This window comes from Mirounga angustirostris, unplaced genomic scaffold (genome assembly GCF_029215605.1).
Source record: "Mirounga angustirostris isolate CCGP_5_RB_7025 unplaced genomic scaffold, mMirAng1.0.hap1 SCAF_4, whole genome shotgun sequence".
Taxonomy (NCBI): Eukaryota; Metazoa; Chordata; class Mammalia; order Carnivora; family Phocidae; genus Mirounga; species Mirounga angustirostris.
Genome location: NW_026991712.1, coordinates 118,068,249 through 118,093,068, shown reverse-complemented (window position 1 = coordinate 118,093,068; position 24,820 = coordinate 118,068,249). Strand labels below are relative to the sequence as shown.

At 38.5% G+C, this 24,820-nt stretch overlaps 1 protein-coding gene across 2 annotated transcripts in view; it reads left to right on the top strand.

Annotated features, from left to right (window-relative positions):
* Window positions 1–22,550, top strand: part of HS2ST1 (heparan sulfate 2-O-sulfotransferase 1) — a 171,574-nt gene extending 149,024 nt beyond the window's left edge. The window contains exons 4-7 of one of the 2 annotated variants that reach the window (XM_045897276.3): window positions 4,001–4,139; window positions 14,673–14,770; window positions 16,569–16,726; window positions 17,596–22,550. In XM_045897276.3, the coding sequence (XP_045753232.1) occupies window positions 4,001–4,139; window positions 14,673–14,770; window positions 16,569–16,726; window positions 17,596–17,825 (625 nt within the window). In that variant the 3' untranslated portion in view covers window positions 17,826–22,550. The remainder of the gene's footprint in view (window positions 1–4,000; window positions 4,140–14,672; window positions 14,771–16,568; window positions 16,727–17,595) is intronic. The other variant, XM_045897277.3, reaches the window with a different exon arrangement.
* The last annotated feature ends 2,270 nt before the right edge of the window (window positions 22,551–24,820 follow it).

Sequence of the window (24,820 nt, the reverse complement as noted above, 5' to 3'; positions counted from 1 at the left end):
CCACCCAAAGCCATGCCCAGAAAGTCATTTTCCAGACAGCAAAAAGAATTTTGTAAAGTGCCATATCCCCTTTTTAGTGCCACTTGGTAAGAATTGCTGTCTGTCCCACATGTCAGGGACTTGGGGGGAAGGAAAAAAGAGGAAGCAGTGGTGGGAGATGATGGGGAAGGAGGTAATTCCCGAGAGAATGACTTAGGGTGGTCACTGGCTAATAATGGAGATGGTAAGGGGGTTCCCAGGGAATCCCACAGTTTTAAGATTAGAGTCATTGCCCCATCATCCTGTGCGTTCCCCTCCTCGTAGCTTCCTATTACAAGACTCTGCTCTCTCAGTTAAGGTAGCAGCTGTGTTTTTTCTTTCTTTCTTCCTTTTTTTTTTAATAGACTTTATTTTTTTTTTAAGATTTTATGTATTTATTCATAAGAGACAGAGAGAGAGAGAGAGAGGCAGGCTCCCCGCTAAGCAGGGAGCCCGATGTGGGACTCGATCCCAGGACCCTGGGATCATGACCTGAGCCGAAGGCAGACGCTTAACCATCTGAGCCACCCAGGCACCCTGTGGTTTTTTCTTTTCTCTTCTCTTCTCTTCTCTTCTCTTCTCTTCTCTTCTCTTCTCTTCTCTTCTCTTCTCTTCTCTTCTCTCTTCCTTTCCTTTCCTTTCCTTTTTAAAGATTGATTTGAGAGAGAAAGACAGCATGAGTGGGAAGGACAGAGGGAGAGGGAGACAGAGAATCTGAAGCAGACTCCACACTGAGCATGGAGCCTTACTTGGGGCTTGATCTCACGACCCTGAGATCACAACCTGAGCTGAAACCAAGAGTCCAACTGTACCAACCGAGCCACCCAGGCACCCCTCAACTGTGTATTTCTGATGCCCGCGCCCCCCTCCATTCTTCTCGTTACTGAGTACACTGTCCCACAGAAAGGCTTCCTAAGTGGTTACTTCCCAGCAGTCTGTTCCACCTCATTCTAGAATATTCAGCAGCTGTGTGTCTGGCACTGTGCTGAACACTAGTGATAAAGCCATGACTAAGAGGGAAGCAGTCCCTGCCCTCGTGGAGCTTCTACTGTAATGCCTAATGTGACAGTGCCATGTATTTGGCAGATACTGTTTCCTCTTTTGAAAACTTGGGAAAAAATTGTTTACTGCATTATTGGTTTTATGAATTGAGTGAAAAAAAATGCATACCAATTCTGATTAACCAACTCACAACTTTAATATTATGATAATGTTTGACAGAAGGGTTCTCTGTAGTTTGCAGTATTTCTGTATGTACGCAGAATTTTAGAGACCTTGAGAAAAGAACTAGAAGTCAAGACAGCTGACCCCTTCTCATACAGAAAGTGGTTCTTATAGAATACAACCTATTTGTAAATTAGGAATTTCCTGGTTAGTTAATTTTCAGTAACTCAGAGGCTGAAAGAATCGAGTTATCCAGGCACCTTGCTTTTTCTCTTGTATAGTCTCTTTTCACTACTCACTGCTTAAGAACCTAGTAGAAAGCAGTTATAGAATGCCTGCTGATGTGTAAGACATTGATTGCAGTGGGCAGAAGTAACGGGGAAATGTGGAATTGGTTAGTTTAGGTATATGCTTTTTAATACCTTTGGAAACAGATTTGAATAAGAAGGGAAATTTAAGTTATAAGCTGTGAGCTAAAATGGAAAGTTTCTGTGGACAGATGAATAAACACATCAAGAGTGGTTAAAAGAATAAGCAACTTTCACTGTCTCTTATCAGAGTCACACAACCTAAGCTTAGGTCTATCATTTCTCATTGTGATTCCTATTTTAGGAGAGATTGCTAATATATTTTTTTAATCTTTCAAATTAGTACTAATCAGTAGGCAAGGATGTATATCTCCTAGGCCCTGTGAAATATATAAAAGAAGTGTTCGGTACTGTGCCTGTTCTCAAGTGGCTTATAATGGTCCTGGGGAGAGAAGACTTACAAGAGAAACACTAATAGGACAAGCAGTGAGTGGAATCTCCTGAGAGCAGTAGCCCCTGGGTGCAGGTGTTAATGAAAGCAGACAGCACGTTGTGCCCCAGGCTTCCTAGGCTTTACAGGATTTCTTTATTGCCCCTCTGCATTGTATTCCCAAACAGCAGCCCGTGGTGGGGTTTTTTCTTTCCTGCTTGAGATACACTGACATATACATGGTGTAAGTTTAAGGTATACAGTGTGATGATTTGACACACATGTATTGTAAAGTGTTTACCACAATAAGGTTTGTTAACACATCCTTCACCTCACACAGTTGCCATCTTGTTGCTATCCTTATGGTGAGAACATTTAAAATCTACTCTCCGTAGCAACTTCAAGTTTACAGTACAGTGTTGGTAACTATAGTCACCCGTTTGTACATTAAACCCATATCGTGACACTTCTCTGATGACTCAGGCTTCCCTCCTGATGCTTATAAAGCTCTGTAGGGCCCACATGATCTGCACTTCCTCCACCCCACTTCCTTCTCTTTACTCACTTTCTGATTCTGCTGCAGCCAGGCTGATCTCCTTGCTGTTCCCTGAAAATGCCTGGCACTTAGAGGCTGGGGGGCCAAGGGGACAGGGACTTCATACTCCTGGAATTTCATCTTCCTGGAACATTTTCCTCCAGAGGCCTGCCTGGAAACCCCTATTTTGAATTGTACTCTCCCCACTTCTGGCAGTTCCTATTCCCTTTCACTGCATCATTTTTTTCCTTAGTACTTTTTACCATCTCACATATTTACTTACTGGTTTATATTCCCCCAAATAGAATGTTGGCTCCACCAGGACAAGAAATTCTTTTTTTTTCTCACCACTGTACTCCTAGTATTAGAATAGTGCTGGCATGTATCGGGTGCACAAAAAAGTTTTTTTAAAACGCATTAATGTAATAGAAAGAATAGAAAAATGAGAATGGCATTCTAGTGAAGGAAGACAGAATGAGCAGAGGCACGTAAGGAGAAATAAGAATAAGTGTGATACGCTGGGGGAGGTAGAAGAGGTGAGCCTAACTGTAACAGATGGTTTCTTCTTTGAGGACAGTTAAAAATAAAGTTAGGTCAATAAGGTGGTACCTGAGAGGCCAGCAGGCATCAGCAACCAGGCAAAGGAGTGTGGGTTTGATGTCAACATAAACAGTAGAGTTATTCCAGATTCCTAAGAAGAATGATTTAATAAATGGTGTTTTAGTGATATCAGTTGGGAATTGGTCTGGAAGACAGATTGAGAAGGAGAGACACTGATGCAAGGAAACCAATGAGGTTATTGCAGCGATGCGAGCAAGAGGCCCCGGGAGAGGGCGGTGGTGGAGAGGAAAGGGGTGATGAGGACAGGTCAGATCTGTGGGGAAGCCAACAGCAGAAAAATCAAGAGGACTTGGTAACTGGACTAAATGCAGAATAAAGAAAAGTAGAGATGAAAGTAACACAAAAGTTTCAAGACTGGGACAAGTGAGGATATTAGAACAGGAGCCAGCTGGATGATTCTAGGGGCTGCAGATGTTGCTAAAGTAAAAGCCTTCTGTCTCCTCTAATCCTTCACCTCTTTCTCATTCCCCAAGGAAACAGTGCTGGAAACTAAATGTCTTTCACTGTTGTCTTTAAAATCAGCACTAGCAGAAGGTAGACTCCAGTGGTCACGCTTGTGTGGATTTAACACTGTATCTATTGATAACGTGTGTCTGGTTTGATGGGCCAGAAGTGAGAAATCATTGCTACATGAAATTAAAATGCTTCATGTAATTCTTGCCAGTAAAATATAAAATTGTCTTTCATTCAAATTTCCCTTCTCTTCTTTATCTTCCGCAGTGATTTTTAAATTCTTACTTCCTTTTTACTGTATTGTAACATAAATAATCATAAACTATTTCCTAATCTCTACATATTCTGTTATTTAAATAAACTCATGTTCTTCTTTCCATATAGAATCTATACCTCAAACTTCTAATTTCAGGACACCCCAAAACAGAACAAAAATATAGATTTCACCTTTTATGTTTCCTTCTGCTTCAGATTTGGTGTGAAGAAGAAACCAATTTACATTAATGTCATAAGGGATCCTATCGAGAGGCTAGTATCTTACTATTACTTTCTGAGATTTGGAGATGATTATAGACCAGGGTTAAGAAGACGAAAACAAGGAGACAAAAAGGTAATGTTTTAGTTTTAAGATGTTTATAAAGATAATTGTTTATCAACTGCAATGAACAGTGTGCTTTTAAAATTTTTTTGCTAATTCTAAATGTACTACTTACTGTGGAAATTTTGAAAAGAACCCAAAAGTATAAAGAAACAAAAGTAAAACTTATAGTTGATATTTTGATGTACGCATAATTTTTTGTCATTTAAAAAAGATATTTTACTTTAGTTCCAGGGCTGAATGTTTCTCTTACTATAGTCCTAACGATTTTCTGTGAGACCATTATAATTACTCATTCATATGAGGTTTTGTGTAAGTACTTTGGTTCTTTTAGTCTCCATGGTGGCAATTTATATTGAATTGTAATCATCGGTTTAGGAACACTTTTTTGCTAAAGCAGCTGTTTTTTTTTTTCAGACAAGATGAGAATAGTAACAGTTCTTACTTATCGGCAGGTTCAAATTTGGGTTGTCTTCTATTTAAGTGCATCCTCTAGAGTAGCACCAGTGTTATTTTTCTGAGATACCAACTGATTTGTCACTTTTCTGGTGGGACACCTTTACTGGGACCCTATTGCTCACAAGTTTGCCCAAGGCACAAGAGACACAGTCTGACGCAAGCTGAGACTTAACTTCTCCTGCCTTATTTTCCCTCAGGTGCCCAGTGCTTCAGCCACGTGAAGTGTTCCTTTCTCCAAACTTAACTATTGCCTCACACTTCTGACTTAGAATGTCTCTCCTTCACTCTGGAAAACTGTCCACTTTGTAGGTCTAGCCCAAATGTTAGCTCTTCGATGAAGTCTTTTCTAGTGCCCCATAGGCAGTTAGTCATGTTGCTTTTAAAGCTCCCAGAGCGCTCCATCCAAACCCCTTTTTTAAAGCATTTATTTGTAGTAATTGAGTTATTTGTTTCCATATATGTCTTCTCCAAAAGGTTGTGAACTTCCTGAAGCAGGGGCTATATTTCATTCTTCCTTGTTTCCCTAGTGTTTAGCACAGTTGCCTAATTCATCTGTTAAGTGCTTAGCAAATGAGTTGAATGAGTGAATTCTGCACCTTTTGAGCCTAAAGTGTTGTGTAATCATGATGCTAGATACCTGATATAATAATAAACATCTGACAATTTCTCACTTAAGTTACATGTGCCTTCTCTGTCACATGAGGAGGTGATTTTTTTGTTGTTTTATTTACTTTTTTCTCTTTTCTAGAAATTGCTGTTTCTTTCCTTAGTCTCAAAGCTTTAGGCCGAAGGTACTGATCCAAACACAGATAACTGACCAGACCTTTTTTTTTTTTCAAGTGTCCACTGATCTCTTAGTATCAATCTTCTAAAATATATATATATATACTTAGGATATTATGGTGATTCTACAACATTTTATAAAATCTAATAATAAAACTCTTTTGTGACCTAGTACTTCAGAATTTGTTGATAGTTATTTCTAAATTCACTCCAGCACTTCTTCCTCCTTTCCTCTCTCCCTTCCTTCCTTCCCTTCCTTTCTTCCTTCCTTCCTTTTTTTTTTTTAATTTTAGCCCTTTCATTTACACTGTTTTACTCAGTAAATGTTAATATCCACCTCCCATGTTGACCAAAAGAATATTAATGTGGATAAGGAAAAGATTTGCAGTCACATCGGTTCCTACATACACCATCTGTCACTGTCAGCCCTGGATACCATGGTTTAGTGGTTGCTGCCCTATGTAGTTTGGGGAATTAGGTAATAATAATACTTAATATAACACTAATAGTTCACATCTATTGAGTGCTTATTGTGTATCAAGTACTGTTTTAAGTTATATATATATATATGTATTTATTTTTCCAGGTAGCCTGTGCAATGGTTCTGTAGGGTAGCTGCTGTCCTTGTCTCTATTTTACAGATAAGGAAACTGAGGCACAAAAGGTTAAGTACCTTGTCCAGTGTTATACTACCAGTAAGTGGTAGAGCTGGAATTTATACACAAGTACTCTAATTCCAGAGCTCACCGTCTTAAGCCCTCTATTCCCTTTAAAAAGGAGGGAGGGAATGCAACATGCTACCCAACATTTGTATATGAGAGATGTTCCCAAATTACATTTTCATACCCACAGAAAAATTCAGGCAGATATTTTAACATTATTTTCCTTTCATATTTGAAAGATTTAAGTAGATATGCTCTCCAAGCCTGGAGACTTAACCATTCTTCACCCAAATAATGATAGCGCTTGGTTTGTTTTTGGTTTTGTCTTTTTATGTCATTATAAAATACATATTACTACGCCCGTTTATTTAGATATAGTACTAGTAACATCGGAAAAATACTTTTGTATTACCTTAATTCTCATGAAGACAGGGCCATCTACAAATGCTTTATTAAAGTGAACAATTATTTTGCTTTATGATAGGCAAAATGGACCCTTTGGTCTTGAAACATATTGAAACATACACATTTTTAATAATTTGGCTTGTTTCTCATGACACAAGTGTTGGCAACATTCTGGGACCTAATTAGTTAAGTAATATTGTTTTATTGCAAATAACTTCATACCTTTAACTAGGAAGGGCTTTCATTCATTAATAAACTCATATCTATAGAGTTGATAACTGCATGGCATATAACATTTTTTTAAATGGCAGGGTATTTGAAGATAAGGGTGATTAAAATGTGGCTATGATGATGTAGGAAATACCTGGCAAAGGTTGGAAATACCTTGCATTGGCTTCATTTCCATTGAAATTATATATTAAATAAATGGTGATTCTATGACATTTTATAAAATCTAATAACACTTTTGTGACCTAGTACTTCAGAATTTGTTGATAGTTATTTCTAAATTCACTCCAACACTTCTTCCTCCTTTCCTTTAAATGTATATTGTTTACACATCAGGTGATACTTGGAAGCCTATTAGATAATATTTAGTTCAGCACTCATGGCAACTATTGTGTTTTAAACTGCAGTAACTCATAATCTAAACTGCTTCCTCCTTACACTGTCAAACAGTAATTTCAAACACATTTCAGGCATATGTATACCTATGATAGCTTTCAGTTGATCTTGTAAGGAACAAAAGATTGGGAGATTTCAAATACTCTGTTCTTTATATTTGTAACTGGAGGTTTATTTAGTATAATCTTTGCCCAGAACCTAGAAAATAATACAGAGGTCAGCATTAAAGAACTATATAGAGAAATCAGTGATTCTCAAACTTTATAGTCTTAGAACTCCATTTACTCTTAAGTTATTGAGGACCGACCCCCAAAGAGCTTTTGTTTGTGTGATATTTATCAATATCAATAAATACACCAATTTACAGGGAAATTTTAAAAATATTAATTTAAAAATAACAGGAAACGCATCATATAACATAAATAATATATTTTAATGCAAATAACCATTTTTTAATGCAGATAACCAAAAAGTATAAAGAGATGTGTTTTACATTTTTGCAATTGTTTTAAATATCTGGCTTAATATAGAGAGTTGGATTTTCATATCTGCTATTGAATCCATCTGTTGAATATGTTCTTTTGGTTGAGGTGTATAAAGAAAATCAGGTTTACACAGATATGTAATTGGAAAAGGGAGGATTTTAAGAGCCTTTGAGAAGATTGTGGATGTTCTTCTTTAATATTGCACTAAAACTTGACAAGTAGTAGTTTCTTAAAGTTGTTGAAGTATGGAATCTGAAACAACAGCAGTGAACTTTTTATGCTCTGCTATATTAAAATCCATTGATGATATATTTTACACTTTGAATGGATTTTTTAACTGAGCATAATTGTATAACCTCATGCATTGGTCATTGGAAACATATTCATACACTAAGTTATGTGGACCATCCAAATGTTGACATATTTTATTATACAGTATCAGAAATTCACATTCATCAATATCACCACTGATCTCATCAGAGAAGTCTTTTAAGTATTGGGAAACTGTCAAACTTAAGGTGGCAGATTGGGTTTTCCAAAACTTTATTTTTTCCTTGAAAGCTTAACTTTTTTTTTTTTTTTTTTTTTTTGAGAGAGAGAGAATGAGAGACAGAGAGCATGAGAGGGAGGAGGGTCAGAGGGAGAAGCAGACTCCCTGCTGAGCAGGGAGCCCGATGCGGGACTCGATCCCGGGACTCCAGGATCATGACCTGAGCCAAAGGCCGTCGCTTAACCAACTGAGCCACCCAGGTGCCCGAAAGCTTAACTTTTGTCACCGGCTGCCACAGGATTTCTCAGCCTCAACACTATTCTTGTTTTGGGCCAGAGAACTCCTTGTCATGAGGGGCTTTCTATACACATAAGATGTTAACCAGTATCTCTGACCCCTAACTAGTAGCACCCCCCACACCCCCCAATTGTGAGAACCAAAAATGTCTGTAGACATTGCCAAATGTCACCTGCTGGATCAGAACAGCTCCCTTTGGGAACCACTGGGCTACTAACACTGTCACTGTTTTCTGCCAAGAGGCAGGTACACTTTGTTCATTTGAGAAAATATCAACCAAATACCCAAGTTTGAATAACCATAGCTTGTCTCTCAGTCCTCCTTTCAGTGTAGGGCTTCTTACAACTTCTAAGTAATATTAACTGTGCCTATAATTCTCATCACTCCCATTTTCTAAAATTATAAATAAGTATTTTGGCTTTGAACTGCCCTATAGATTATTAAAAATTTTTTATTAACTATTGTTTTGTTAGTGGAACACCAAGGGGGAGGGGTCATATATCTAGAAAGAGTAAATAGTTACATGCTCTAAATAACAGTCTAAAAGAGAATCAGTTTATGTTTGTTAAGAAGTACTCATTGGTCCCAGGGATTATAATGCCTACCCCAATTTGTATTCTTTTTATTTCTTACTCTAAATTAACTAGACTTATTGACAGCTCTAAGTATTATAGTGAATTTAAAGTATTCTACCTAAAAATATGTATTAGTTTATACAAGGGAGTAATGAGGTTAGAAGAAATTCATACTTAGTGCTACCTGATTCTGTCATTAACTTAAAAAATACTGCCTCCATATTTCTTAGCAATTCACAATCCCCTGACACTGGTGAATTTTACAATTCTGTCTCACAAAGGCATGTGAAAAAATTATTGTTTGCATAGGTAGTATTTTATATGTAAAAAACATCACAGGAAAACAGTATAATTCTTTACAGCTCATATTTATTTGAAAGCTTCATATAGACCAGTATTCTCTCAGTAAAAAGTGCACAACCCAGAGTCAGCCTTGACTTGTCTTCTTCCCAGGTTTCTGATGGGACTGTAGGTGTTTCCTTTCATCAAAAGAGAGAAAACAGAAGAGTTGTTATCATGGAGTTGAAGAAAGATGTTGAGTTCAGATTGGATATTATTTTTTAATCATGTATAAGTAAGTGGAGGTATCCACTAGAAATTATATTTGTATCTCAAGAAATAGGTCTGAACTAAATTACAGATTTGGGAGTCATCAGCATTAGGTGAGAGTTGAAACAAGGGATTGAATGAAATTGCACTTGGAAGACCTAGAATATAAAAAGAGGACCAAATGAAAAAGGAAGAAGAAAAAGAAGGGGAGCCAGTATGTAGCTCTGGGGCGTGCTAGCATTTAAGGAGTAGACAGAGAAAGAGGAGCATGGCAAGGAGCCTGAGGTCAGAGAATCAGAAGACAAACCCGATGAGTCTAAATAGATGGAAAATAATTTCAGCTGCAAAGGAGTTAGCAGGAATTGAGGATTTAAAACTGTCCCTTAGATTTGTCACTGGGGAGGTCATTAGGGTTGTTTGAAAAAGTAATGTAAGTAGAATCCAAAGGGTCGAGGAGTAACTGAGAAATGAAGTTAAGACTCAGAGGAAAGACCACTCTTGAGATAGAGGTTTGGCTTTAGAACGAACAAAAAACATCAGGCAATGTTTCTTTAAGATGATAGACACTTGGGCATATTATATATCTAAAGAGAGCAGGGGTGATGGCTGATACAAGAGACTAGAGAAAAATTGATGGAGCAGGGTCTCAGAAGGGGGTGAGGATGGTATTCAAAGATAGGAGAAGGAAATACCTCTTTAAAGATGAGGGCAGCAGGGGGCTAGAGATGCAGATAAGCTTTTGTCTAAGCAGGAAATCCTGGGAGCTTACTCTTAGCTTCAGTTTTCTGTATAAAGTGTGAAGCAAGATCCTTTGCAGAAAAGGATTTGAATGTAAATATAATTGCCATCACTATGAAGCATCACATTTTGATTGCTTTTTTTAAACTTCAGTTTTAGGGAGTTAAATATCTAAACTAATAATCTAAATAATCTGAAGAACATTTTAATATTTCATGCTTTTTAAAAACATCTGTATCTTGCTCACAATGAATTGTTCTTTCTAAATATAGATGGTTTTTAAGTGAAAAAACTGTTCATAATTTTTTTTTAAGATTTTTTATTTATTTGACAGAGACACAGCAAGAGAGGGAACACAAGCAGGGGGAGTGGGAGAGGGAGAAGCAGGCTTCCCGCTGAGTGGGGAGCCCGATGTGGGGCTCGATCCCAGGACCCTGGGATCATGACCTGAGCCGAAGGCAGATGCTTAACCATCTGAGCCACCCAGGTGCCCCTAGAAGCCCAAATAATTTAAATAAGATTATTTTATTTTTTTAAGATTTTATTTATTTGAGAGAGAGAGCATGACCAGGGAGAAAGGGGCAGAAGGAGAGGGAGAGGGAGAAGTAGACTCTCCACTGAGTGTGGAACGTGAGGGACACAGAGCTCTACATGGGGCTCCATCCCAGAACCCTGAGATCATGACCTGAACTGAAGTCAGAGGCTTAACCTGCTGAGCCACACCAGGTGCCCCTTAATAAGATTATTTAATTTTATCATACTTAAAAGCCTAAAAGTGAGGGGTCTAGACTCTTAGAGCAACTTTGCTCCACACATTCAGGGACCTGGTTTCCTTCCATATTGTTATTCTGCTGTTCTTTAGGAGGTTGTCCTTATGTGCTTATTGAATTTGGGTCACCACTACTTCTGCCTTCCAGCCTGTTGGAAAGGAAGGAAGTGGAGGGCAAGCAATTTCCTTTTAACCAAGTGACCCAGAACCTGCTCATATCACTTCTGCCTTTAGTCTGCTGACAAGAACTTGGTCACATGGCTATACCTAACTGCAAGAGAGGCTAAAACTCTGTGACTCTGGAAGAATGGAAGAGTGAATTTTGGAGACTGCCAGAGTGGGCTAGCAGATTTAAAACTACTGGCCAGAAAAAGACTTGAAGATTATCTACACATTGTTTTATTTGAAATGCCAAAATACTTCAAGAGCACAGGAATTAGGAGTTGGCTAACTAGAGACTAATTTAATGCATGCTTATTCTTTAATCAGTTTTTATTCTAGTAGTGGATATTTAAATTCCCCGAAATTGAGTAACTCTATGGAAATTTTTAATATTGCAGCATTTTAATATCCTAGTTTCTTATATTTAAGCAGAATCTTTTCAGTGTCTTTGAATCTTACACACACAAAATGGTAGCAGAGATTGTGTGTTCACCCACAATCACCTTAATAATTCATTTATTTTCTATCAGGACTCTAATCAGGTAGAGGGGTAAAGAAGCAGAGCACTTCTTCTGAGCTTCAGAAGCACTACTATGATCTAGGATCTTTTTTAAATTGGATAGGCATGGAATCAGAAACCTTCTAATATATCATCACCCAGATCATTGAGCCAAAGATTTCTTGGAAATTGGAACATGGTAGAGTTAGATACATACATTGGTTGTTTTATTTTTATGAGCTACAAGTTGCCATAAATGATAATAAAACTACTTTTTAGAAAGTGAGTCAGACCATCTCATAAAATTCAGAAATAATGTTATGGCCACTGACATGGGGTTTATTGAGTCTTAAGAGTAAACTGAGGTGTTTTCACTTTACGTGTGTGTGTGTATACTTTATGTATGTAAATCTAGCTAGCTACAGAGAGATCCTAAGAGAATTTGAGAGAACTCTAAGGACTATGAAAATGCTTCATGAAAAAATGTTCCTGCCCCTATCTTCATCTTCACTAGAACTGTGCCTTTAAAATTTATGTAAATCCCTGAAATGCAGTCTTTCCAGTTATTTCCACTACCAATTGTGCAGACAGTTTGAATGGCAATAGATTGTGTGCTTTGGAGGACACAAATGCATACTGCATGATCCCTCAAAGAAGTTTTCATTGTAGTTGAGAGAGAACATAATACACATTAAAAAAAAAAGTATATGAAGCAAGTTCTTCAGATAAAGATGTATATATAGATATACATACCTGGATCCTAAAAGCTGGCTATTACCAGGCAGTATACAATTAATTTATACGAGCCCAAAGAAAGTAAGAGTAACTTTGGGCCAGAATCATTGGAAAGATAGTCTTCATGTAAACAAGATTGGTAGAAGGAAGGCACTTTTAGAGAAATCAGCAAAGGTATATAGATTTAAGGTCCATATCACATGCTTGAGAAACTACAAAACAGGCTAATCTGGTAAACATGGAAGTTACACATAGAGATAAGGCTAGACTAGCATTTCGAGGTCAGAATATGAAGCATTTTTTAAAGCCAGGATAAAAGTTTGGATTTTTTTGTTGTTGTTGAGACATTGGAAACCATTGAAGGTTTCTGAGTAGAGGATGTTAGAAGTGACTCCTTAGACTAATCTGGTAACTGTACAGAGCAGGTTGAAGGAATTGAAGGAAGGAGGGAAGGGAGCCAGCCCATTAGAAAGTGATTGTAACAATGGAGACACGGCATGTGGGACCCTGATAGAAGCAAGATTGACAAAAGAAAAGATGGATTGGAAAGACATTACCTCAACGATGTTAGGTGAGGGAGAAGAAAGATTCGTAAATGTTCTGAGATCTTCAGTCTGAATTACATGGGCAACGTAATCCTTTTGCCAGAAGTATTGAGCATGAGGTAATATTGGAAATTCAAATGAACACGCACACTAGGTATTAGAAGATGAGAAGTGATGGATCTGGAGGTACAGATTTAGAAGTCTTTTGCCTAGAAATTATAAATGAAGCCAAGGAAGTAGAAAGTGTGAATAAGCTAAGGAAGGCAGTGGGCAAAGAGAAGATCATGGAGATGAATTTCCATACCTGGTGGAAGGACCAAAACATGCCTTCAAAGAAGATAATGATAGTACATTCAGAAAGGCACAGAGCACCAACAAAGCCAGAAAGGGGAGTGTCCAAAGAAATAGACAAGGATCTATTAGGGGCAGAGAGACCCAAGAGATTTTCAGAAAGGAGAGGTGGTCAAATGCTGTGAAGGTCAAGGAGAACAAGAACCAACAAAACATTGTATTTGACTTGGGGAGGTGGGGTGGTAGAGAGACAGGCACAGACGTAGACACATTCCCTTTATCAGATGCCTACAATGGGCAGTCACTGTGGTGGATTCTCTTACATCCATGATTTTATTTCTTCCTCAAAGTAAGATCATGTCCTCCTTTTTTAGGTAAGGAAACAAACACAAAACTTAAGTTTTCTGGGTTCAGGATTCAAACCCAAGTCATAGACTTTTTGCTATATCATGGAGAAGATCATCTATAAAAGGAATGGGTGAATTCTGGGCTGTGTGTGGTCTGCTGTTGTCTTTTGAATGTTGCCAGAATAAAGAGAATCATTCCACTCTAGCTCCACCCAACACCAGGTGTAAGGATTTTTTGGCTCTATTCTCATAGATTTTTGGTTAAAGGGGCCCTTTGAGTTTATCTAATTGTATAGGTTAGAAACTGAGGTTTGGAGTCCTTAAAGACTTACTTACAATAAGGTCAAACCTGGTTCCAGAAACCTAAGAGCCTTGACTCAGCTCTCGTGCTCTTTCTATTCTTTCACACTTTCTCTTCTCAGAAATAACAGGTAGCATTTGTAGATGTCTCACCACGACAACCAGAGCTCCCACGTTTGTTCTCTGGGATCTCAGTATCATTTCAAACAGGTAGTGCCTACTGTTAAAATGCCTGTGACAGACAGTAAGTATTCGAGGAAGTGAAGCTGATTAATTTTAGATTTGTAACCTGTGAGTCTCTTTCCCTTTTAATTAATTCAGTCCGATGCCCTGGACAGGAGGGCACACAGGTCATCAGTATCTGCTTTGTACAATGAGTTTTTGTTTGTTTATCACGAAAAGGAGAGAAGGCTTTTAAGTGTAGTCCTCCTTTATACTCTTTTCAAATGATTATTTCCCATAAAGTATCTTTAGCCTTGTTTTTATTTCCTTTGTAAGGGGGCTAGAAAGTACAAATACACAGATTCAACATAAACCAGTACTTACTCTCAAGGACAAATTATTATCTGAGTGGGGGAGGGTATATTTCATCAGTTAAGAAAACAAAACAAACAAAAAAACCTATACACATCAGCATTAAACAAAGATGGGGAAAAAATCCTTTAACTTTCCCTAATATCTCAAGTGTGCTTTCGTAACCCACCTACCTCTTTAATTACTAGCTCATCCCACCCGCTGCGGCCCATGTATTTAATAACTTCCCTGTTAAGGTGTTTGGTAGGTGAGACCCGCGTCTATGACTCATATGTGCTGCTTTGTGTCTGTTCCAGACCTTTGATGAGTGTGTAGCCGAGGGCGGCTCAGACTGTGCTGCGGAGAAGCTCTGGCTTCAAATCCCGTTCTTCTGTGGCCACAGCTCCGAATGCTGGTAGGGACATAAAGTTAGCTCAGTTGACGATCTTCTTTATTATCTCTATAATCTGTTTTTCACAAGTGTGAACATAGTAATCAAGGGCTAGCTATAGGGAAATTAGTGAAAGACCAGGCTAAAAATAACATGTGATTAAGTAATACCTAGTTTTATAGTTACCTTTAAGCGCATTGAAGAGATTCTTCATACATCATATCCTTGCAATGTTTTCTCAGATGCTGGTTTTTAATTTGGGTTTTTTTTTCGTTTTTTTGTTTTTTATTTTATTTTATTATTTGAGAGAGTGCGAGCGAGAGTACAAGCAGGGAAGGGGGCAGAGGTAGAGGGAGAAGCAGGCTTCCCGCTGAGCAGGGAGCCCGATGCGGGACTCGATCCCAGGACCCTGAGATCATGACCTGAGCTGAAGGCAGACGCTTAACCAAGTGAGCCACCCAGGCGCCCCGTAGTTTTTTGGTTTTGGTGTTAACATGTTTTGCTATATTCCAGCAAAGCTCTTAATTAGAGGCCAGGGATCATTTCATAAACCTCATTTTCTCCTAAGCTTTTAGCCATTCAGTTTAGATCAAGAAAAGGCTTAGTGGGTAAATTATTCACCTGGTTTTACTGTTAACTGATTTTTTTACTTTGAGAGAAGTCAAGGTTATGGTTGCAGTTTAGTCTGCTAATAAATGTGGGGTGGAAAATAGATATTTTATCTTTAATAAAGAGTTTATTTCCTCAGAATGTGCGGAGTTTTCAGTTTTTTAAAAAAATGGTACATTTTCAAAAACTAATGATGCAATGTATGGTGATTAACATAATAAAAAATTTTAAAAATGGTACATTTTTATACATATTTATTTGTTCTAATTGCTTTAATAGGTAAAGTAGAAACAGGAACTCATTCAGAGTTAGTGTCTTCCTTAAAACCATGATGAGAAGTGCAAGGAATGCCTTCATTCTTTTTCTCATTATGTGAGACATGTTATTTGGATCACTGTGAACCTTTTTTTCTTTTTTTAAAGATTTTATTTTTCGACAGAGAGACCGCGAGAGAGGCAACATAAGCAGGGGGAGTGGGAGAGGGAGAAGCAAACTTCCCGCTGAGCAGGGATCCCGATGTGGGACCTGATCCCAGGACCCTGGGATCATGACCTGAGCTGAAGGCAGATGTTTAACGACTGAGCCACCCAAGCGCCCCAGGATCACTGTGAACCTTAAGGGTCCTACTCAATAGATTATACCAAAGCATAATAACAGCATAAGAAGAACTGGAAACAAAGGAAGAACATCTTCTCAATTTTTAATCATATCCTTAGAATGGGGATTGGCAAATTACAACCTGGAGGCCAAATTTGGCCCATCACCTGTTTTTATAAATAAAGTTTTATTGGAATACAGCCATCTCCATTTATTATTGTCCATGACTGTTTTCATGCTTCAAGATCAAAGTTAATATTTGTAACCAAGAACATATGGCCTGCAAAGCCAAAGATACTTGCTCCCTGGCACTTTACAGAAAAAGTTTGCCAACTCCCGCCTTAGAGCAATAAAAGGGTATTGCTCTTTTGGACTTTAGTGAGGAGATTTTAATTGAACTGCTTTAGTATATTTCATAGATTCGTTGAACTGGGAGGGACCTTCGAAATCAAGTAATTTACTTCCCCCTCCCCCCCCACCGAAGACATTAATAAAAGGGCATTAAGGCTTTGGATGGACACGTGTTTATTTTCTCCATAATATATAGTGTCAGAGGCATCAAAAATACTTAGCAGATTTCGCAGCCAGGTTTTTAATTCCTTTTCTTTGGTTTTAGGAACGTGGGAAGCAGGTGGGCTATGGATCAAGCCAAGTATAACCTAATTAATGAATACTTTCTGGTGGGAGTTACTGAAGAGCTTGAAGATTTTATCATGTTGCTGGAAGCGGCTTTGCCCCGGTTCTTCAGGGGCGCTACAGAACTCTACCGAACAGGTATATAAAGGACGGGTTTCTTTTTAAAGCTGTCCTTAGCTTTGTTTGTTTGCAACTTGAAAAATATGTGTGATTTGACATTTCTTGAGTAAAGCACAAGATATAACTCCAGAAAGGCAGGTATATTGCCTGTTTCTTCTTAGCATTTTCAGTACAAAACAGAGCCTGGCACACAGCTGGTGTTCGTTCAGTATTTTTTGAGCAAATAAACATGCATTAGATGATAATTAGAAGGCATTCAAGGAATAGTGGAAAGATACGATCTGCAGAACCAGCCTTCGTTAGAAATGTGTAATATTAACTAATGCCAGACACCAAACATTATGACCGTATTGCACCTGAGACCTGCCTAATGCTGTTTGGAGTAGGGGTGGGACGGTGAGACTGAGTCCTGGCCGTGATAATCAGCACGTGCTGATTACAATATACAATACAATATAGTGACTCTTCTAGAGTATGCATATACCCTAGCTTCTCACACGTAGAGAATGTAGGTTATGGTAAATTAGTATTAAGTTTGAAAATAGATATTTTATCATATTTAAAAAATAAACTAGTTAGAGCACCAAGCGTTTGAGATTAGAACAGCATGTAAGGCGATAGCCTACACTTTACTGAGTGGTGATCCTTACTTTTCTTATTTGACATCTCATTCAGTCTTTTAACAGGTTCAGGATTTACATTATAAAGGAATAAATCACAGTTCTAGTATGATTAGGGCACTAGTTTCGCCTGAATGATATTAATGCAAAACACTGTTACTGTCCTTCAAAGTGCCACATTAACTTAATCCATTTCTCCACGTAAGGAAGCATCGCTCTTTTGTGTGTTCTCAGAATTATTCACCTTTTCCTTTTTTCCTTCGTAAGTAGGAAAGAAATCTCATCTTAGGAAAACCACGGAGAAGAAACTCCCAACTAAACAAACCATTGCAAAACTGCAGCAGTCTGACATTTGGAAAATGGAGAATGAGTTCTATGAATTTGCTCTGGAGCAGTTCCAGTTCATCAGAGCCCACGCTGTACGGGAAAAAGACGGAGACCTCTACATCCTTGCACAAAACTTTTTCTATGAAAAGATTTACCCTAAATCGAACTGAGTACAAGGTGTGACTCTTAGGTTCTTGAACTAAAACTTTGACCCTGTCTTCACCTTCGTTCTCGGCCCCACAAGTCAGGTTGCAATTGGTGTGTAAGACCGTGTGTATTGAGCCAAGTTAGGGAACAGTAACACCGAGGAGGTAGATGCTGGCTGGTAAGTTTCAGTGGCCTAAGAGGTTTCAGTTTCGGCCTTTTTTTCTTCTTCCCTTTTTTTTCTTTTTTTCTTTTTTCCTGGTTAAATTTTGGTGGGAGTTATAATCTCCTGCTTGGAAAAAGCCTACACATCACCTAAAATAAACACATAGCAGGTCTAATTGGAGGCTAAATACAATTTTAAACACAAGTTCTGATACTGTCTTTTTGATAAAGCATTTTTTTTCCAGCTAACCATGAGTGAAGATGAATCCATTTGCTACTTCCGCCCTCACCTGGAGGTTTGGGTTATACACCTCTACTGAATAGTGTTATTAACTGTTTGGCAGTGTGTGTTTTGTTTTTGTGAATCATGTCTCATGAAATTCATTGGAATGTTTGATCCTATTTGCTAAGAATGTTTCTGCTGTAGTTGGAATTGCCCACATTTATGTAGGTCGTTTTAATATTCTTTAAAAAAGAAAAACTTATCATTAGTGTTAAAAACCAATTTTAAAAAGAGTCAAAGCAGTATTTCTCATTCCCGTCTCCCCAGTATCTAAGATTGGGGAGATACTTCAAAGAATGTTGACATTGTCAGGAGTTTTAATTAAGGCTTCCACACATTAATATCAAAAAAGTAAGTTTAGTATTTGTTCCTCCATGGGTTATTTGTAGAGCGGTATACTGACATATTGGTGATTCCATATTATAACTCCATTAGTGAGCTGTGGTATGGGTAGGATTTTCCTACTTCTGTACTTTTACTTGTAGACTATTTTTACTAAGGTGCTTTATAATGTGTTTTAAAGCATTGCATTTACAAAAAAAGAAAGGAAATTGCTGTAAATATTGCATATTTTATGTATTTGGACCAAAAGGTTGTAAGTAATTACGTAAAAGTGGTTTTGCACCAGTTTTATTATTCAAGTAAAATCATCAGACCTGTTCTTGTAGTTCTCAATTAACTTTACTGTTAAACATCACTGAAATGAACTTCAGTAACCTTTCAATTTTGATACACAGAACATTATTCATAATTGGGGGCAGTAATTAGAGTGGAAAGAGTACTGGCCGAGGAGTCAGAAAATTTGATTTCTGGTCCTGGCTCTGCCACTTATCAGCCGTGTGATCTTGGGCAAGTCACTTAACCTCTCTTTGCCTCAGTTTCCTCATCTTGAAATGAGGAGACTAATACCTGCTGTACCTACCTCACAGGGGTGTTGTGAGGAATAAATGAGACGGCACGTGAAAGCACTTTGGAAACTGTTAACGCGCTGTAGAACCATAAGGGGTGATGGAAACATCTCTCACGTACAGTTCCGTACCGTTCATTTTTTAACAAAGAAGGGAAAAGTCTACTTCTAACCTGGTTTGAAAAAACGGTTAATCTTGATATAAATTTGTGTTCGATAAGTATCTTCTCTGTTTTATCTTCCCTGTTTGAACAACTATGGAAATATGAAACACCTGTGAACTCTTAAAGATTCATGAACAGCTGCTTGAGTTCAGGAGGTTCCATGTTTGAAAAAGACTTCATTAGCTGACTCAGGGCAGGGGAAAATGTGCTCTTCAAATTTGGGAGATTTGTCTGTTTTTATTTTACGTTACCGTTCAGAAATGGTAGCTATTTTGTACCTCTGGTTGTTAAGGTATATTTTGCAGAGTTTAATTTCCCTGTACCATCTTACCCCTCTTAGAGTAACAGAGATAAAGAATTTTAGGAACATTTTCTAAAAGAATAATCTTTACTATGTTTAGTTTAAATAAATACTGTTCCTGAACAAAGTCTCACCAAACTAGGTAAAGAAACATTTTAGGCAGGCTGCTTTAAAGGTTCTTAATTGTATGGGGGTGAGGAGGGGGCATGACTTATCAAAAAACAAACAAATTTAAAGAAAAGCTGAAGGAAGTTGGCAGAGAATCATTTTAGTACTCCTCCCCCCCCCTTAACAGGAAGACATTAAGAGAACATTGATAGGTATACTTTCCTTATTTGGCTTCCTTTTTGTGTGTGTATTTATTAACTTTTACGGATATTTATTGAAAATCTATACAAATGATTCCCTTGCCCAAAAGGAAAGCACCACTTCAAGGGTGGGGTGTTTGACATTTAATCTGTTAAGGAACCCCCCAGTATGCAGGTTATTCTTGGAGGACACGCTAAAATCTTGAGGTGCATTAACTCTTAGGGAACTAGAGTAGCACGTAGTGCCCTGTGTCATGGGTTCAGTAAACTTCTCCTACAAAGGTCCAGAGGGTAACTCTTTTAGGCTTTGCAGTCTCTACAGTCTCCAGCAAAACTACTCAGCCCTGTCATTTGAACACAAAAGCCGCTATAGACAACACAGACATGAGTGAGCATGGCTGTGTTCCAATAATACTTTATTACCAAGACAGGTGACATGCCAGATAGGGACCATGGGTTGTAGTTTACCAACCCCCATAATAGATGGTTATTTATGGAGAAACCATTTTTTAAATCTGTATTCTAGTGACCTACAAGAGTTTATATACTTCCAAAAGCTCCTAACTTATATCCAAATAGCTTTCTTAATCAGGTGGTCTCTCCCACAGATTGATGAACTTTTATGACTTAGATTGCTTCCAGGTGGGCATGTTTTCTCTCCCAGTTTAACAGTTCGTAAGAGAGGCATGTATTCTCTCATCTTGTAGGATGGGTTAGGGAGTATCCTTCCTGGAGACGGAGAAAGGGTTAGATTGAATTCCGTCTGGTCCAGTACAGTCCTGGGAGTCTGACGAGTGCAGAGTCCTCGTAATACCTAACTTTATAATCAAAAAAATAGAACCACTGAGACAATAATGTATTTTTTTAAAGTGGCAAATGTGGTTTTCTTTTTTCAGCCTTTGCGCTTTTTCAGTATTTTGACCATAGGGAATTTTTTTTTATAATACAAAAGCAAATTAACCACTTTGAGTTTTAAAAGATGATGTTATGTGTGTATGTGTGTGTGTGTGTATATATATATATGCGTATGTTTATTTCCTAAAAGAGGAAAATACTTTTTTTGTTCAACTTGTGTCAACTCCTGTTTTCTAATTGCTGTGAAATGGCAACTGTCGATAAATTATTGTGACTGTTTTAAAATGTAATGGGGAGGATATATTTTGATTTTACGGAGCTTTAATCTGTAAAGTACCGCTTAAATATATCTGATAGCAACACTTAAAATATTGCATGGGGATTACTTTTCTATCATCCATACCCATTTGTGCAACTTTGAACATACTGGGTGCTTCTGAATTCTTGATGATTGGGTTTAAATTATTGAAAATCAGAGAACTTAAACTTAACTGACTTTTAAACTTTAAATTTTATTTCCTATTCTTAAAATTCAGTTAATGCCTATAATTTGAAATCTGTTGCTCTTTCTCAATATTATGTCCTATTGGAAATTCATAAAATTGTTAGTGCCATCAGTGATTTACAAACAGTATTTTGATATTGCAGATGATTTGCTCATTGTATTTGCATAGTTAGAAAGAAAATAGTTTGTAGACAATGATTCTCTTTTTCTAATAAAATAAAATAAAAATTCTTAAAAGCACTAGAGAATTTAAAGGCTGGTTCCCAAGTGCATAGCTGGTATTTTAATTTACATTCAAATTCCACAGAGAGAACATCTGTGTAAGCCATCTATCTGGGTTTTCCCATTGATCATTCTCAAACACACCTAAGGTTCTAGAAGCCTTTATTATGAGAAGTACCATGCTGTACGGTACTGTAAACTTTTATGAAGTTTGTCTGTAAGAGGCCCAGGTGCTTCTACTTTATGATTTGAAAAGTTGCCTCTTCATAAATTAGTGCTATTTACTTTGAGAGGAAGCAGGGCAATGGCTGTGAAATTTTTGCATCCATTTACCCTATGCAGAATTGCTGTACCGTGCCAGCTAAACTGCTGCTCAGGCAGCCTTTTGAGGGAAAAGCATCCCTGTTTCAAATGCACTGCCAATTCAGCTCCTCTGGAGTGGAGCTTACTTTCTGATTTCCTGCAGTGGGAATTTTAGAGATTGAAATGGGCGATCAGTTAGTCAGATTTATCCTGTAATTTAAGTTCATGCAGCTTTGTGACCTTTGCAGTACTATTGATAGAGGGACCCTGATGGTGATGATCTCTTTAAAACACATTACTGGTGAGCCTATGAGTTAGACCCACTGGTGCTGTCTGTCTGATTTTTTAGACAGCTTCCCCAGCTTTCTATTGAGAGTCAGGTATGTGAGCATCTCTAAAGCAGTGTAGAATGTAATTTTGAGAAAACATGGGTTGTCTATTTTGACTTTTATTTTCTGAATACTACAGACAGCTAAACAGTGCCTTTGCCCCATCACAATCCATGTTGGAAGATGCTCACTCCTTCCTCTGTCTCGGCTCTCCCTCTCTTCTCCCTCCCCCATTCGGTTGATTCATTTATGCAATACTGTTTCCAACTTGAAACCATTTGTCACATCTGTTGGAGAGATAATCACTCTTTTCCTTAACATTCTGCCAGCTTTCTGTTGTTGAAGTGTTTCAGTTGATTACCTGATGCAAAAGCTATAAAATAAACACTCAGTGGGAAGGGGAAAAATGGTTTGGTGTCCTGTTTTAATATTTTCTTCCGTAGCCTTGACACTGATGGACGTTTTCCAAGTGGATTCGGTGTTGAATGTCTCAGCTATCACTGCCACCAGAAACCTATGCATCATCATTGATCTGTAATGATTTTCTGGCTTATTTATGACGTGCAGACCGACTGACATGCCCCTGCCACTTTTTGCTTCATACTTCATCATTAGTGTTGAAATTTCAGATAGAAAATTTACAAGGTATACTTAGGGTATACACTTAATTAGAAGAGTAAAGGAAGTTGGGAGGGGTGGGTGGTTAACCTGATTAACATTTATTATGCAGCGGGTACATGCCCATGATGTTTTTACAGAATACACATTGGGCGCCTGGGTGGCTCAGTTGGTTAAGCGACTGCCTTCGGCTCAGGTCATGATCCTGGAGTCCCGGGATCGAGTCCCACATCGGGCTCCCTGCTCGGCGGGGAGTCTGCTTCTCCCTCTGACCCTCCCCCTCTCATGCTCTCTCTCTCCCTCTCATTCTCGCTCTCAAATAAATAAAATCTTAAAAAAAAAAAGAATGCACTTTTTTTTTAAAGATTTTATTTATTTATTTGACAGAGAGAGACACAGCGAGAGAGGGAACACAAGCAGGGGGAGAGGGAGAAGCAGGCTTCCCGCGGAGCAGGGGGCCTGACGCAGGGCTCCATCCCAGGACCCTGGGATCATGACCTGAGCCGAAGGCAGATGCTTAATGACTGAGCCACCCAGGCGTCCCCAGAATACACATTTCTAATAATTGTTTTTTTCACCCTTAACGGAGAAACTCTCAGTTGTGTACATCGCCACTTCCCAGCCACTGGCTCACTGTTCTGAGCAAATAATTGGTTCTTTTTATATTCTATAGTATTGTGGTGAATAACATACCAGTTCAGTGATGAACTTTTCTAAAAGGAGATTTGGTCTGTACCCACACAGCATGGATTTGAGAGTCGGAAGGGCCTGCAGTTAGCAGTGTGACTTTAGTAAATTGAGAGAACAGTGTTGTGAAGGTTGGACATCATGGATATAAAGTGCCGACCTGGGGCAGACTAATAACTAATAGCTTTTATGCGCTCTGTTAGAATATTGTTAGGAAGCTGGCTTGCCCTTCTGACCTGGCAGAGCACTAGTCATGTCCCTTTATAGAAGATCTTTTTATAAATATTTTCAAATGCCACTGAATTTTACTCTTTACCGACAAGTTATTATTGTAATGCCTCCTTGTGTGCCTATAACACAGATAATTGTTGGTTCTGATACCTGCTTTTGTCTCCGTCTACAGATTTCCTATGAGAAAGGTGGGAGGTGGGAGGTGCTAATTGTGCTAAAGGAGACGGGACTTGCATGTTCCAGAAGTGGCTTTGTCCACATACTCTATTTGAACGGTATGTGCTACCAAGAAGTACACGTGTAAAGCTCAGGCTACCTGGACTAAAATGATTGGCCCTCTTTCAACAGGGAAGAAAAACCCAAAACTGTACTCTGTAGGAAAAGAGCATTTGTCTTAGAGTTACGAATCAGGTGATCATGTTAGATTTCCAGGGCTTTAGGACATCTGAAAAACAAACGATACGCAATGATTGTTGCCTAAACCTTCACATTCTCACTGTACTCTTCATCATTCCTATTTTTTAAAATAAAATAAGCCAGTGAGCTTTATTTTTTTTTTTAAGTAATCTCTACGCCCACTGTGGGGCTCGAACTCATGACCCCAACGTCAGGAGTCGCATGCTCTGCCAGCTGAGCCAGGCACCCTGTTGCTAGCTGTTTTTTAAAGATTTTTTTTATTTTTATTTATTTATTTGAGAGAGAGAAAGAGCACGAGAAAGGGAGAGGCAGACTCCCCACTGAGCAGGGAGCCCGATGCGGGACTCGATCCCGGGACTCCAGGATCATGACCTGAGCCGAAGGCACTCGCTTAACCAACTGAGCCACCCAGGCGCCCGCTAGCTGTTTTTTAAAGTGGCAGTTAAGCTTCCGGAACCTTCTGTCGATAGTAACAAGTACCAAAATGCACATCCCAGATCACTGTCCGTTGGTTTTCTCCGAAGGCGAAAACCCCCCACTGGCTTGCCTTGTCTTCCTTACACCCTGTCTCAGCTGTTAGCATAGGGCACAGGTATACCACCGTGCAAGCAGACCACCACCAAAATGGACTTCGGTATGCAGGTTTTCCCCCTTTCCACTCCAGGCATGAGCAAACAAAGAGAAGTCTTACAAAGGCTATTCTCTTTGTGGTTTGCTATATTTCTT